Genomic DNA, 16,502 nt, shown 5'->3' on the forward strand with positions numbered 1-16,502 from the left:
TCCTCTGTTGTCGAATTACAGTACCCGGGTGACCCTTGCATCTGCGCACATTCAGAGGCTGAACTCCAAGTCATCGTCAACATCTTTACCGAGGCGTACGAAAGCATGGGCCTTACACTAAACATCCGTAAGACAAAGGTCCTCCACCAACCTGATCCCACCACAAAGCACTGCCCCCCCCCCAGTCATCAAGATCCATGGCGTGGCCCTGGACAATGTGGACCACTTCCCTCGGGAGTCTATTATCAGCAAGGGCAGACATCGATGATGAGGTTCAACACCGCCTCCAGTGCACCAGCGCAGCCTTTGGCCGCCTGAGGAAGAGAGTGTTTGAAGATCAAGCCCTCAAAACTGGCACCAAGCTTATGGTCTACAAGGCTGTAGTGATACCCGCCCTCCTGTTTGGCTCAGAGACATGGACCATATACAACAGACACCTCAAATCGCTGGAGAAATACCACCAACGATGCCTCTGCAAGATCCTGCAAATCCCCTGGGAGGACAGACATACCAACGTCAGTGTTCTCGATCAGGCCAACATCCCCAGCATCGAAGCACTGACCACACTCGGCCAGCTCGATTGGGTGGGCCACATTGTCTGCATGCCAGACACAAGACTCCCAAAGCAAGCGCTCTACTTGGGACTCCTTCACGACAAGCAAGCCCCAGGTGGGCAGAGGAAACGTTTCAAGGACACCCTCAAACCCTCCTTGATAAAGTGCAACATCCCCACCGACACCTGGGAGTCCCTGGCCAAAGACCGCCCTAAGTGGAGGAAGAGCATCCGGGAGGGCACTAAGCACCTCGAGTCTCGTTGCAGAGAGCATGCAGAATACAAGCACAGGCAGTGGAAGGAGTGTGCGGCAAACCGGACACCCCACCCACCCTTTCCTCCAATGACTGTCTGTCCCACCTGTGACAGAGACTGTAATTCCCGTATTGGACTGTTCAGTCACCTGAGAATTCACTTTTGAAGTGGAAGCAAGTCTTCCTCGATTTCGAGGGACTGCCCATGATATGATGATCATGCAAAATCTTGGGAGCACATCATCTCTTGCTCATTATCAGGGAATTGTGTGTGGTGTCAGTGCAAAAATAAACAAAGGAATAACTCTATGTTGTGGCAATATTTTTGAAGCTTAAAAGTTACTGCAATTTGCAAAGAATGAGAGATTTCCTCTTTGCTACATTTAACAAAAAAGCTTTTCTGTAGATAATCTGATGCTGCTTTTGGTATTGTACTATTTTTTGGAGTAGCAGGAGTTGAGGGAGTCAAGGTGTAACCTCGATCTTTGGGGTCATCTGGCTTCAAGAAAAACCACTTGGCATTGGGACATTGGAACTGAGTCACCCATTCTGTGGCAGACTTGCTGAACTGCTATCTGAGCTAAGTAGATCTGCAATGCTTTAGTGTATTGTTGTCCATAGAACAGTCAGCATGGCTCAGCAATAGGAGTTGGAGGGGTGGATCTATCACTGGACTCTAAGCTTCTTCCCCCTTGGCTCCAGATCAACCTGCAAGACATTGACCTGTTGGGAATGTATCCTGTCTGCGCAATCAGCAGAAAGCTTGCCACTGCTCTATGCTGGTAGGCAATGTGATTTTACCTCGTTAAACTCCAGTGCACAATTGTCAGCCCCCTAAACTTTGTCTTTTGCCGACCTGCACATAAGTTGTCTGCACTTAAGTAAGTGGGGTGTTCCAAGGTGGTGAATGTGTGCATTTTATATCGTACAAGCAGACATTCTACCTATGTAAATTCTCATTTGCTTGGTTTGGAGTCACTTAAGTATGGGTTTCCACACGTCAGATACCCCACTGACCAAAAACATTGTTGTACACTTCTGACTTAAAGGTCACTGAATTGTTGACTTAAAAATATTAGTAGTTAATTCCTGTGTAGAGCAGAATATTCAAGCCTGTATTTCTGAAATATAATCCACTTTGCAAAAGGATTACATAGAAAATAGGTGCAGGAGTAGGCCATTCGGCCCTTCGAGCCTGCACCACCATTCAATAAGATCATGGCTGATCATTCACCTCAGTATCCCTTTCCTGCTTTCTCTCCATACCGTTTAGCTATAAGGGCCATATCTAACTCCCCCTTGAATATATCCAATGAACTGGCATCAACAACTCTCTGTGGTAGGGAATTCCACAGGTTAACAACTCTCTGAGGGAAGAAGTTTCTCCTCATCTCAGTCCTAAATGGCTTACACCTTATCCTTCGACTATGTCCCCTGGTTCTGGACTTCCCCAACATCGGGAACATTCTTCCTGCTTCTAACCTGTCCAGTCCCATCAGAATTTTATATGTTTCTATGAGATCCCCTCTCATCCTTCTAAACTCCAGTGAGTACAGGCCCAGTCGATCCAGTCTCTCTTCATATGTCAGTCCTGCCATCCCGGGAATCAGTCTGGTGAACCTTCGCTGCACTCTCTCAATAGCAAGAACGTCCTTCCTCAGATTAGAAGACCAAAACTGAACACAATATTCCAGGTGAGGCCTCACTAAGGCCCTGTACAACTGCAGTAAGACCTCCCTGCTCCTATACTCAAATCCCCTAGCTATGAAGGCCAACATATCATTTGCCAATGGAAATGCAAAGATCCAACACAATGGAAAGGCTGTCGTTGCTCGTTATGTACATGAGCACAGTAAATGAGCAAACATCATTACAAGCAAAAATACTGTCAGACACTTTCTTGTTTCCTATTTTAATTGGGCTGTTTCACTGCCGGTGTGAAAAATAAACGTAGATTGCATTCAATGAATGTGTCACAGTCACCAACAATTCAACCTCAGCTGATCAGGGTAGAATAATTTGGGGTGTAGATTTCTCTCTGGTTTTGTTACTCCATGATTATCCAACAGAAGGTGTGATTCAGTGAGACAAGCCAGGCTGCGTTAGATTTACCCTCTCTTGAGACTGAGCTCATTGGCCCAATGTGCTCTTTGTTCCAACAGGCCAATTAAGCCAATTGAGTTGGGAGCAAAACTTTGGAATTTGATCTTACAACCTTCTGCTTGATATTCAAACACCCTTAATCTTTACAATGCAATGCAATAGCACAAATGTTGTAAAATATGTAACACAAATATCGTAATACAAGTGAAATGTGTATTGAATAAGCTGTATACTCTAGGTCAATAAGTAACTTACACGTATTAACAAAGTGTTTTCTTCATTGTCTTGATTAAATTGTTAATTTTCACAATTGCAAGGAATAGGTACCGAGTTTGAAGCTGCTCATCGCAGTGACAACGTGTTCGTATCAATGCATCCCCCTCTAGCAGGACAGAGCTTATAGTCTGGACTCAGTGAGCATTTTGCACAATGGAACCAGGTCTTGCAAGAATATCAGTATTACTGAGATGAATGTTACCTCAGTAATCGAGGGCTCCATCAATACAGTCCCATTCACAAGCCTCACAGTGTCCTGAAACTGAAGCAGCATTTATATAGGAGTAAGCAGTTAGGATCACGTGAGAAAGAGTTTTGGGCACAAGGCTAAATACTGTGATAAAAGGCGGCAGCAGCAGAAGGGCATTATGAAAGAATATGATATTAAGCAGGTAGCTTTTTTTGGCAATTTGCTTTGTGCTGTTTTTCAAAGGAGACCTTGTGTTATCCCTCTGAGTAGCTATCTTTTAGATTCACCGGCTCAGTTAAGCCTCACTTCCACCAGCTTTGAGAAAACAATCTCAATTCATAAATGTTTCCTGTACCTCAAATGGTCCATGTTTTTCAAATGATTTGCAATATAATAATGAGCAGGAAATAAAATGAATATCATTTTACTTTGTCACGTATGATTATTTTGCATATTTTCAACTGAGTTTGTGCGCACTCTTGTCAAAGAGAGAGAGGAAAGGAATGTTTTCACTGAGTGATTTGTTTCCAATTAATCCTTAGTGATCTCTTGAACACAAGGTAAGCTGTGAGGAGGACACAAAGAGCTTGCAAAGGGATATAGACAGGTTAAGTGAATGGGCAGTAAGGTGGCAGCTGGAGTATAATGTGGGGAAATGTGACATTATTCTCTTTGGTAGGAAGAATAAAAACACAGAATATTTTTTTAAATGATGAGCAACTATTGAATGTTGGTGTTCAGAGAGATTTAGGTGTCCTCATACAGGAAACATAGAGAGTTAGCATGCAGGTACAGCAAGCAATTAGGAAGGCAAATGGCTTGTTGGCCTTTATGGCAAGGGGGTTGGAGTACAAGAGTAAGGAAGCATTACTACAATTGTATTTTTGGTCTCCTATCTGACATGCCTTAGAGGCTGTGCAAAGAGGGTTCACTAGATTGATCCTTGGGATGAGAGGGTTGTCCTATGAGGACAGATTGAGTCGACTGGGCCTATACTTTCTGGAGTTTAGAAGAATGCGAGGTAATCTCATTGAAACATATATGATTCTGAGGGAGATTGACAGGGTAGATGCTGAGAGGTTGTTTCCCCTGGCTGGAGAGTCTAGAGCTAGGGGGCACAATCTCAAGATAAGGGGACGACCATTTAAGGCTGAGACGAGGAGGAATTTCTTCACTGAGGGTTGTGAATCTTTGGAATTCTCTACCCCAGAGAGCTGTAGATGCTGAGTCGTTAAGTATATTCAAGGCTGAGATAGATAGATCTTTGGTCTCTAGGGGAATCAAGGAATATTGGGATCGGGCAGAAAGTGGAGTTACGGTCGAAGATCAGACATGATCTTATTGAATGGCGGGACGGGCTTAAAGGGCTGTGTGGCCTACTACTGCTCCTCATTCTTATGATCTTATATTGCTCTTCTCTAGACTGGTGAAACTGTTCTGTGCTGAATGTCTGAATAATTCAGTCAACTGGAATGATGCATTTTCTGTCAAAGCTGTGTGTGAGGAGTGCTCAGAAACTGTGAACCTCTCATATTCTTGGAAGTTATATCTCGTGAATTCAACTGAAACAGAACCTGTTGAAGGTGAGTCACAAAGTGTTGTGGGACATTTCATTAAACTAAAAATTCTAAGGGGTATGTTTGCATCTGTGTTGGGTCTAATATTTCAATAACTGAGTGAACAATGGTTCAATCATCTTGTGCCCTTCAGCCATCACCTTTACACAGGTTGAAGATCCTTAACCATATAATAAAGGCTGTGGAATTGCCATGTCATTTTTTTAAATCACTTGACTTCAGATTTTCTGCATTGTGTTGTGTTTACTTGCAGACATAATCATGTTAGTAACCTGGTTCAGCTAGTTAGCAGGGTTTAAGTTTGTACATGTTAGATGCTAGTAAACTAATTTTACAATAGCTTTATTTACTGCTATAACAAACCTTTCAACAACAGTTACATAAATTTAAGTTCAATCAATGACATTGTGACTCAGTGCATCGTCTGGTCTGGTACTTAGTTGTGCAGATCACACAGGTCCCAAGTGTTATGTATGCAACCCTATGTAACCTGTATCATACCGCCACCAGAGGGCATACCTTTTGAAGTCCCAAGGGATCCCAATATCCCTTGGGAGCACTGTATATAAGCAGGCCTCCCATGCTGTACCAACACTCTGGAGTTTGAATAAAGGAGCTAAGGTCACACTTAGTCATGTCTACAGTACTCAGTTACATTACTTTATTATGAACATAACACCAAGTTCAATCTTCAGTCCATATTGAGTTAGCTGATCTCAACTGAGGCAGCAGTTGGCTCGGGCTCCCACTCCTAATTGCTGTCCATTGATTCCAGCTGAAAAGTATGAATGTCAGGCAAGGACAAGAATAACTCAACTCTCATAGCTTCCACAAGTGAATAACACATTTAAATGTTTTTTTTTGACCATCCAGCTGTTCCACAAGCACAAAACACACCATGTCAAAAATTTCCAAACCAAGCAACTGAATAGAGGTTTTTTTGCCTCATGAAGTAAACACTTTTACTCCCTGGGTGGAGGGGGGTGGGGATACTTCCTAGTGTGCTGAGGTACAAGTTGACAGGACACCATCTAATGTTGGTTATGGACCTTCAGGTCCCAATAATGAGTCAGGTAGTTGCACAATCATCAGCTGTGTCCCAAAAGCTCATGCCACTTCCAGGCTAGTCAAGTTTTCGCTCCAAACAGCAAGTCAGTACATCACTCAACTCTGGAACAATCCAACATTATCCTCACAGCAAGTATGTAGACAGAGAACTGTGAGATATATATCAAACCAAGCAAGTGATCTACTGACTGCAATTTAAGCGAGGATAACGGAAGTATCGGACCCCTTCCTGAAGGTTCATCCCCAACCCAGTACAGTCAAAGCAACCCTCAGACAGATCTCTAAAGAGAAAGATCCTGTCCCATGTACTCTGCTCGCCTCAGTCAGGATGCCAGGCTGCATCCTCAGCACCATGCTGCCCTGGCAGCCCAGTGGAGGCCATCAGTGGTCCTGCAGAATGCGCAGCGGCCCTCTTTAATGGAAGGGGAGGGGCGTTGAAACACATCAGCGCTACGAATCACAGAATCATAGAAAAATTACGACACAGAAGGAGGCCATTCAACCCATCGTGTCCATGCCGGTCGAAAAAGAGCTGCCCAGCCTAATCCCACCTTCCAGCACCAGGTCCATAGCCCTGTAGATTACGGCTCTTTGGGCTCAAATTTGGCCCACCCCTTTATTCGGCGCACTTACCGGAGACACGCCGCTTTTCTCCGTTGATAAATGTGCCGAAAAAATTTGTTCCCCACTTTGGCCACTGTCCGGTCTTTCCTTGGTCTTCGCGCAGCGTGGCCAGTCGGAGCCAGTGTCCTGCGCTGAAAACAGTGCCGGGCGTCTGCACATGTGCGTTGGCGTGTGCGCGCACATGCAATAGCTCCTTGTCCCCAGCCTCTCTGTGTGTGCGTGCTGCAGCCGCTGTGTGTGTGGGACCCGATGCCTGCCCCTAGCCCTGGCCGAGTGGCGTCCCGGTGCGATCGACTTCAGGTTTGAAATTTTATGCATTGTAGCTATTTTTGAACTTTCTTAATAGCTTGTCATTTTCCTGGACTTCTGGATATTTTGAAAAAATTATGTAAATATGTTTTATTTCTTGTGAATAATGGTGACCATTTGTCAAGCTTATTCACCTGGTGCTATTGTGAAAGAAGAACATAAGTGACAGAGGAACACTGAGAGAATATCTTATTTATTGAAGTAGACTTTATTTAGACAATATGGGCTCAATTTTGGCCCAATATAATCATTGCAAACAAATAGTTGTTTAAATTAGTTGGGAGATTAGGGCAATTTAATTCAACTATCTTTTACGACTTTTATTTTTGTAGTTTAAGCTTCCATGAATGCTTCTGTTGTGTAGTAAATTAACTTTGCGAAGTTTGTCATATGATGTCCTGTTTAGCTGTTTGATCCTATTCACATTCTTTAGTCAAGTCATTAAGTTCTGCTCGCCTCCAATGTACCTACCTGCGCTGATTTCTTAACTCTCCACAAGGGTTTTCAAAAGCGGCCACATACGCTGGCCTAAGTAGATTTGGAGTAACTATTAGCTGGCCAAAGTGGCCTAAATGGCCAAAACTGACGTAGGTGGCTTGTAATGCCCCCTTTTGAGAAAAACTAAACTAAACTAAAAAAAATCATAACTAACTCACTTACACTGGCACAAAATCGGGATTTTTAAGATACTCCAGAAAAATCAAGTTGCTCCAAAAAACAATGGAGCAACTCCTGGCCAATTTTGAGCCCTTTAAGTACACATCCAAATACATTTTTAATTGTGATGACGGTTTCTGCCTTTACCACACTTTCAGGCAGTGAGTTCAGACCCCCAATCACCCTCTGTGAAGAAATATTTCCTCATCTCCCCTCTAATCCTTCTACCCTCAAATCTATGCCTCCTGCTTATTGACCCCTCTGCTAAGGGAAATAGGTCCTTCATATCTACTCTATCGACACCCCACATAATTTTATACACCTCAATTAAATCTCCCCTCAGCCTCCTCTATTCCAAGGAAAACAACCCCAGCCTATCCAATTTTTTTCCTCATAGGTAAAGTTTTCCAGTCCTGGCAACAACCTTGTAAATCTCCTCCACACCCTTTCTAGTGCAATCGGATCCTTCCTATAATGTGGTAACCAAGTATTGTGATGTGTAATGTTAAACCATAAATCGCTGCCGATAGCGCCCAAGTAGTACCCCAACAGGAAGTGAAGCACATGACATTGAGTTCCACTTCCTGTGAGGTGCGGTAACCCCAATTTCGCGGCCGGGGCGGGTCATCCGCGCCGGGCACAGGAAGTCCCTCCCCAACTGTGTTACTGCCCCCAAACTGGACGCTGGGGAATTTTGTCCCCCCAAAACTCTGATTCACACTCTTGTCACCTCTGGACTTGACTTCAGAAATGCCCTTCTCACCAGTCTTCTGACCTCCGCTGTTCATAAATTCAGTTGTCAAAATTCCTGTGGATATCCTATCCTGTACAAAGTGCTGCTTGTGCATCAACTCCATCTTCACTGACGCACATAAAATTTTAAATCATCATCCTCAGCTACAAATCCTTTCATGGCTTTACCCCACCCTATCTCTTTTATCGTCTCTAACTTATGTCCTCATCACATTTCTCTGGTCCTCTGCCTCTACTCTCCTGTGATCCCTCCCTCACTCTGTCTTTTGTGGGAGCGTCTTCAGGTCTAAACTTGCTGTCACCTCCTAATTCGCCCTGCAACAGTTTGGTGCCTGCTCCTTTTCTCTTCTGTGAAGCATGTTGGGTTGTTTCTGTCCATGAAAGGCATTATATAAATACAAATTATTGTTGCAAACCAATGGGTAGAGTGTTCCTGGCTAAGCAAGCAGTGGGAAATTAACAACTGCTTTGTGAAGTTTCAAATGCTCATATTCTAGCAGTACCTCTGCATACTTGTGTGTCCCCAATCCTTGGCTCTGAAACTTTGCCTAACTCCTCTGCAATTAAGTTTGTTCGGGTGTCTCTATGGGAAGAGAGTGGACACTCTACAACAGATGACCTGAAGCTTTACCTATGTGGATTGCTTTGGAGCCTCTAAACATGCAAGTTAACTGATCAAAATAAAGAAGAACTGTCATGTATCTCACATTACTGTACATAACTGTATCTTACCATGCTATGCATGACTGTAACTAATTATGACCTGTAACCACTCGGATACCTTACCACCAGGGGTGCACTTGCAGGAGACGCTGCATACCTGTTCCACACAGGTATATAAAGACAGGTCTCAGGCAAGTGTGGCATTCGAGAGCTGTGAAATAAAGGTGCAGGTCCTGAGTGACCTTGACTTCAGCATGTGCTTCTTGTGAGTCTGTACTGCAGGGACAGGACTTTACAAGAACTTCATGAGGCACCAGGTTGAAAGCCAAGTGAAAATGCTGCAAGTGTGTAACTTTTAAATAATTGTTCTGTCTTAATTATATAATAAGCATGAATGCTTAGCTACCCAACCACAATGCAGAAAGGTGCATTTTCTCATATTTTTCAGACCCTTGTTTACATCTGGTTTTCACTAAAATGGCTATTTACTGATGAAATCTGTGATTTACATCATAATTGCTCGTAGTTTCTGCAAAATTGATGCTGACTTTCTAAATAAAAGTGAGGAAAACAGATCACTACTTTTCAAAGGAACAAAGCGAATTCTGTGTTTAAAGTTTAGCCCTTCTGGTCTTTTCCTTGTGCCTGGCAAATGCTTTAGTATTATGTGTCTTTGTTTGTTTTACAGTTCCTTTCTGTAAACTGGTGGTGGACAATTTACAGTCAAGCATACTTGGCCCCATTGTGACTGATGCTGCACCCAAACCTGGTGTGACTTCCAGCATTCGAACATTGGTAACTACAGCTACTCAAAGAGCCCAGACTACAGCCAGTCACAGCAGCAAAGGCCCTCTCAGTGCTTGGATTGGCCCATCTGGTCAAAACTATTCTGGCAATGTTATCAGCACTGCTACACTTTCAACTCCTCCTGTTACTCCAGTCAATACCTCCACAAATAGTAGAACAAACAGAATAGTAAGAACCACGACCACAAGAGATCCATTCCCATTTCCAGTTCTTGAAGAGCAGATTTCCGGTGGGAGACCTCGAACAAGACTTCAACGAGCTGCTAAGTCAGCAAATACTTCATTCACTAATGCTGCAGGTAAATCCTTTAAAATTCACAGTCTGATTCATAAATTGTGCACGAAGTTTTCTTCCTCTTGTCAGTTATAGCAGAATTGGTCATCGAACTTTTTCCCAGAAGATCTGTAAACATGTGATGCAGACTTGGTTATACCAACTGCAAAGGTTTTCTGCTTTTGATTTATTATTAACACCAGCAGATCGCCTGTTGTTTTGCTCACAGTGGGTCAGATGATATGCTGTTTTCTAATGGCAGGAATGTTATACTGTGTATACCACGCTGAACAAATATTGCACGATGTATGATAATGATAAGGAGGCCTCTTTCAGAGCAGAAAAATATAATTATAAAATTATAAGATAATTGCTGCTCTTCCTGACTGCTGTAACCCATTAGATATTTGCTGTTGGGAATGTTTGTTGACTGGATGTGACTGGCTGCCTTTTCAAAGATTTTTTTTTTTACATTAAAAATGATATTTTGAAGTGTTGCAAATGCTCTTCAGACAGGGGTGTCGCAGTTGTGTGAGGCGGACTGGTTGGGCTGGGTGCTGTTTGCCTTTCCGTCATTGTTCATAGGTTTATATGTAACCTTCAGGGCTGCTGATCAAGGGCCATGCGGCTCTTTGTCGGCCGGCATGGACACGATGGGCTGAAATGGTCTCCTTCTGCACTGTAAATTTCTATATTTCTATTTTCATTTACTACCAGATATCTTGTGTCATTACTCTCAATGAGTCAGAGGCTTTAGCTGAGCAGGAACTTTATGCACAATACTGTAGTGTTATTACTAGGATGGGATCACAAATTCTAGCAATGGGTTGATGGGGTTCCCAAGAACTGGAAGCCCTGGGAAATTGGGGTATGTCCTGGGGTGTAGAGGCACCGCAGAAAGGGACCCTGGGCATACTAGAACAGGTTCTGGGATCATTGGAAGGAAAGGCCTGAGAATCTGGAGCATCCTTATAGACGAGGGAGGCTCAGGAGAATGGGACCTGAACTGCCACTGGTTCCTCTTGGACTATCAGGCGCCAGCCCACCCACTGCATTCCCACTGCTTAGCCATTCCCTGACCTTTTGCGTCGCTGGCTATTCTTTCCACCACTTTCTCCATCATCGTTGACTCTTGCCTTAAAGCATTTAGTGCACCATTAGTGAGTTTGCCAATTCATACAACAGCAAACAAAAATGTTGTCAAATGTTTATTGTTTGCACAGTTTAAAGAGAGAGTTTTAAAAAACTTTTTCAACCAAAATGTAGAGGTGGGATTTTGCCGTGATTAACATGCACAGCAATCAACCAGGAGGAATCCAGCTTCCAGCTGGGTTTAAATCACTTGGGAAAAAGTAAATTGAAATTCTCATCAAGTTTTTTACTGAGAAGAAGCAATACATTCTTAATGAACAATCTTTGTACTGCTTTCTAACTATCTGTGAAGAAATCACTGGTGCTGTCTTTGACACGAGTATCCTCGCCTCCATCCCGCAACATGTTACCCGCCACCATCTCAGCAAAACTCCAGCCCTGCACGAGGTAGAAAAGGCCATCCATCAGCTCAAGAACAACAAGGAAACAGGAGCGGATGGAATCCCCGCTGAGGCACTAAAGTATGGCGGAGTGCCAAAATTGGCACGGATGCATGACATCTCTTTCTCATCTGGAAGGAGGAGAGCATGCCGGGAGATCTCAGAGATGCAGTAATCGTGACCATCTTTTAAAAAGGGACAAGTCCGACTGCAGCAACTACAGAGGAATCTCCCTGTAATCAGCCACTGAGAAAGTCATCGCTAAAATCCTCCTCAACCGTCTTCTCCCTGTGGCTGAGGAGCTCCTCCCGGAGTCACAATGCGGATTCCATCCACTACAAGAGAAATGTAGGGAACAGCACCAACCCTTGTACATGGCATTCTTTGACATTACAAAGGACTTTGAAACTGTTAACCGCGAGGGACTATGAAGCGTCCTCCTCCATTTCGGCTGCCCCCACAAGTTTGTCGCCATCCACCGCCTGCTCCACGACAACATGCAAGCCGTGATCCTGACCAACGGATCCACCACAGATCCAATCATCATCCAGACCAGGGTCAAGCAGGGCTGCGTCATCGCGCCAACCCTCTTCTCAATTCTCCTCGCTCTAATGCTCCACCTCACACCCAACAAGCTCCCCGCTGGAGTGAAACTAAACTATAGAATCAGTGGGAACCTGTTCAACTTTTGTCGCCTCAGGCCAGATCCAAGACCGTTCCATGCTCTGTCATCGAGCTACAGTATGTAGACGACGCTTGCGTCTGCGTACATTCAGAGGCTGAACTCCAAGTCATCGTCAGCATCTTCACCGAGGCGTACGAAAGCATGGGCCTCACACTAAACATCCATAAGACAAAGATCCTCCACACAAAGGTACAAACTGAGTCCTGTTTAACTGAACAAGGTACAACTTTGTTTCTGCTTTATTAAGGCCCAAAGTGCCTGACTCTCAAAATGGCTGGTCTTTTATACTAGAGCAGCACCATGTGCATGCTACTCAGAGGCCTCCAACAATGACACCATCTGGTGGCTACAAACAGCATGTACATACATGACATCCACCAACTTGACCCCGCCACATAGCACTGCCTCCCAGTCATCAAGATCCACGGTGCGGCCCTGGACAACGTGGACCACTTTCCATACCTCGTGAGCATATTATCAGCAAGGGCAGACATCGAAGACGAGGTTCAACACTGCGTCCCATGCGCCAGCGCAGCCTTCGGCCGCCTTATGAAGAGAGTGTTCGAAGATCAGGCCCTCAAATCTGGCACCAAGCTTATGGTCTACAGAGCTCTCCTGTATGGCTGAGATGTGGACCACATACAATAGACACCTCAAATCGTTGTAGAAAGACCATCAACGATGTCGCTGCAAGTTCCTGCAAATCTCCTGGGAGGACAGATGCACCAACGTCAGTGTTCTCGATCAGCCCAACATCCCCAACATCAAAGCACTCGATCAACTCCGTTGGGCGGGCCACATTGTTCACATGCCCGACACAAGACTCCCAAAGCAAGCGCTCTACTCACAACTCCTACACAGCAAGCGAACAGCGGAAAAGTTTCAAGTACACCCTCAAAGCCTTCCTGATAAAGTGCAACATCCTCACTGACACCTGGGAGTCCCTGGCCATAGACTCCCCTAAGTGAAGGAAGAGCATCCGGGCGGGCACTGAGCACCTCGAATCTCGTCGCGGAGAGCATGCAGAAAACAAACACAGGGAGTGGAAGGAGCGTGTGGCAAACCAGACTCCCCACCCACCCTTTCCTCCAATGATTGTCTGTCCCACCTGTGACAGAGACTGTGGTTCCCGTATTGGACTGTACAACCACCTGAGAACTCATTTTTAGAATGGAAGCCAGTCTTCTTTGATTTCGAGGGACTGCCTATGATGATAATGTCTCAGTAGTTCAAAATAAAAAAGGGGCAGTTAATATTTTAAATGTAGAACTTACTTGAAACAAAGACTTGAGCTTCCAGTCGCAGTTTTGTCTCAAAGCTGTTTAGGAAAAGCAAAGAAACACAAATCCGGAAACAAGAAGAGGAATTCCTCTTTATTTCAACTCCAAAACCAACTGGTACAGGTTGGGAAGTTCTGAAAACTGCTCATGCTCAAAATGCACGGAATTGGTTGCCAATTTTCCAATTGTTCTGGAGAAAAAATATCGAGTTGAATTATGGGCTTTTGCGGCAGTCTGAGGCATTCAAGTTGAAATTGGAAAACGGGTATTAGAAAAAACTCAAATTAAGTCACGATTTTGTGAATTATAATTTTACTGAATTTTTACAGTTTGTTTAAAACTTTGTTTTAGAAATTAAAAATTTCAATTACTGAAAACATGGACTGTGAAAATTTTTACAAAAAATATTTTGAGTGATTTGATTGGTTCACCTTTTTTTCTTTTTAACAACTTTTAAGTGTGTAATGGCAAGTTCTTCTCACTGGCCATTAATATTGGTTGCTTTTGATATAGCTAGTAGTTTCTCATTGGAAGTTTTCTAGCCACTCTCCTTAATCTTAATTCATCTGCTTTCTTCCTCATCAGTCCTGATATGCTGCTGTTGTACTTTGGGGCAAATCAACTAAGTGTAATAGGAAAAATGTGACTGAAAAATAGTGTGAACAAGAAGTCGATGAATGTGTATAGGACATGTGTGCTATGCACAGACTATATTTAAGATATAGAGAACAGCTCCGCAGATCGGGCTATAAAAAGAGCAGGAGCAGCGGGCCTGGGACATCGTGGCCCCTCCAACATGCGAGAGAACAGCTCCACAGATCGGGCTATAAAAGAGCAGGAGCGGCGTACCACTTCAACCTCCAGCGCGAGCTGCTCCAAGTATGCGACGATTTTGAGATGGGCGACTGGGTGACGTCATCAAAACCCTGGTTGCCGTTTTGGAGCGTGGGCAGGAACGTCGGCAGGGTCCAGGTACAGAGGAGTGGGAAGGTCAGGGCGGATGAGTGGTGAGATGCGGTGAATGTTTATGGCAGAGGAGCGACAGATGAGGGTTTGGGGCCCAGAAGAGCCGAGGGCCCGGGGCAACACGGTCCAGCCCACACTGTGATATGTGTGCGCGCTACGTCCGTGCGGCAGAGCAGGTCTCCAGTCGTCCTGGTTAACCTTTGCCATTGGATAAAGACCTAGCTCTGTCAAGCCCGTGTGGTGGCTGGTGTGCAACGGTCACCACGCGTTAAAAAAATTCACGCACAGGCATCTTCCACCCCCTCAATTGGAGTTCAGGACTGGAACATCGGTGTCATGTATCTCACACTACTGTATATAACTATCTTACCATGCTATACATGACTGTAACTAGATATGACCTGAAACCACAAGCATACTTTACCACCAGGGGTGCACTTGCAGGAGACACTGCATACCTGTTCCACACAGGTATGTAAAGGCAGGTCTCAGACAAGTGTGGCACTCGAGAGCTGTGAAATAAAGGTGCAGGTCCAGAGTGACATTGACTTCAGCATGTGCCTTGTGTAAGTCTGTACTGCAGGGTCAGGACTTTACAATCGGGTCCTTCATCGAAACACCTGTGAACTCGTGGAAGCAAGTCATCCTCGTTCGAGGGACCGCCTATGATGATGATATTTAAGATGTACTTAAAATAGCTATACCATGTCCAGTCACAGCAAGTTGCCTCCATTTGCTAATAATTATTCTAAATTTTAATTTATCTGCCTAATATGAAGTGTAGTCTGGTTAAATGAAAAAAGTTTATAAAACCAAATTTGTCTATGTACAGTAAAACCTTGATTATCTATTATAATGGACTGGACACATTTGGTGGATAATGTAAATTGATCGATCAAATGACTAAATTACACTGTCGAATTCTGTTTTGCCATTGGAGTGCACTGGATCCATCCACCGACTTGCCTTCGTCCTCTCAAACAGTACCTATATTTGTTACTCCTGCTGTAAAGATCAGATAATGCTGCAATCGCTAATCTCCAACTGATCTATCTGCTTATGGCTCCCCCCTGAGCCTACATGTAACTCCAGCCATTGAACCTACCAGAGACCTGAGAGAACCTATAAAACATGCTTCCCTAATACCAGTCATGGGCTGAACTTATAGAAGTGGAGCACCAAAGTCAATATGCTACCACTTCTAGTGGTCTTGTTGACAGCACCACAATGCTAATTTCAGTGGCCAGTTCTGTCAGGAAGCTGTGAGCCAGAAGATCCACTGTGCAATGCCAACTTATCCTGCTCGCAGGAGGACTGTTGTTGGTGACTTCTCACTGAATATTTTGAAAGGAAAAAAATGCTAGCAGCCCTGACTTTCACTTGGATAATAGAGAATATGAATAACATTCTACAGATAATTAAGGTTCTTACTGTAAAACTCTTACTTTTTCAAGTACAGGTTGACCCTCTCTTATCCAGGACTCCCTTATCTAGCACCGCCTCTCGTCCGGAACCATTCCCGGCCGCTGGGTGGCGCATGCGCAGAACACGGCTGGTCAAAATCTTACTCACCAATGTAATCTTTCTCCTCGATTGGCTGCCTCCTCCTCGTCGCCCTGCTGGAACTCATGCAACCACAGTCCTCGGGCAGACCGCTCCTCCCCACAGCACTCCCACCGGGGGGTCGGGCTGACTCTTCTGGGCTCGCCGGCTCTTCGGAGCCCGCCGACTCTTCTCAGCCCCCTGCACACTGACTGGCTGACTGACTGATTAACAGTCGTTCCAGCCAATCGGCGCACACACACACACTGACCGCAATAGCACCCCAGCCCAGCCCAGTAACAGCGCTTAAAGGAACAGTCCACCTAAACATGTGACCTCCCCTCATCCGGCAAAATCCCTCATTCGGAACAGGCCAGGTCCCGAAGGTGC

The 16,502-nt window shown here is 44.6% G+C and overlaps 1 protein-coding gene across 1 annotated transcript in view; it reads left to right on the plus strand.

The window, feature by feature from the left end:
• Nucleotides 1–16,502, plus strand: part of LOC139264127 (polycystin-1-like protein 1) — a 245,772-nt gene that overhangs the window by 87,264 nt on the left and 142,006 nt on the right. Inside the window, exons 15-17 of the mRNA XM_070880217.1 lie at nucleotides 4,799–4,959; nucleotides 9,716–9,822; nucleotides 10,043–10,132. Coding sequence (XP_070736318.1) covers nucleotides 4,799–4,959; nucleotides 9,716–9,822; nucleotides 10,043–10,132 — 358 coding nt within the window. The remainder of the gene's footprint in view (nucleotides 1–4,798; nucleotides 4,960–9,715; nucleotides 9,823–10,042; nucleotides 10,133–16,502) is intronic.

Source organism: Pristiophorus japonicus, chromosome 5, assembly GCF_044704955.1.
Source record: "Pristiophorus japonicus isolate sPriJap1 chromosome 5, sPriJap1.hap1, whole genome shotgun sequence".
Classification (NCBI taxonomy): domain Eukaryota; kingdom Metazoa; phylum Chordata; class Chondrichthyes; family Pristiophoridae; genus Pristiophorus; species Pristiophorus japonicus.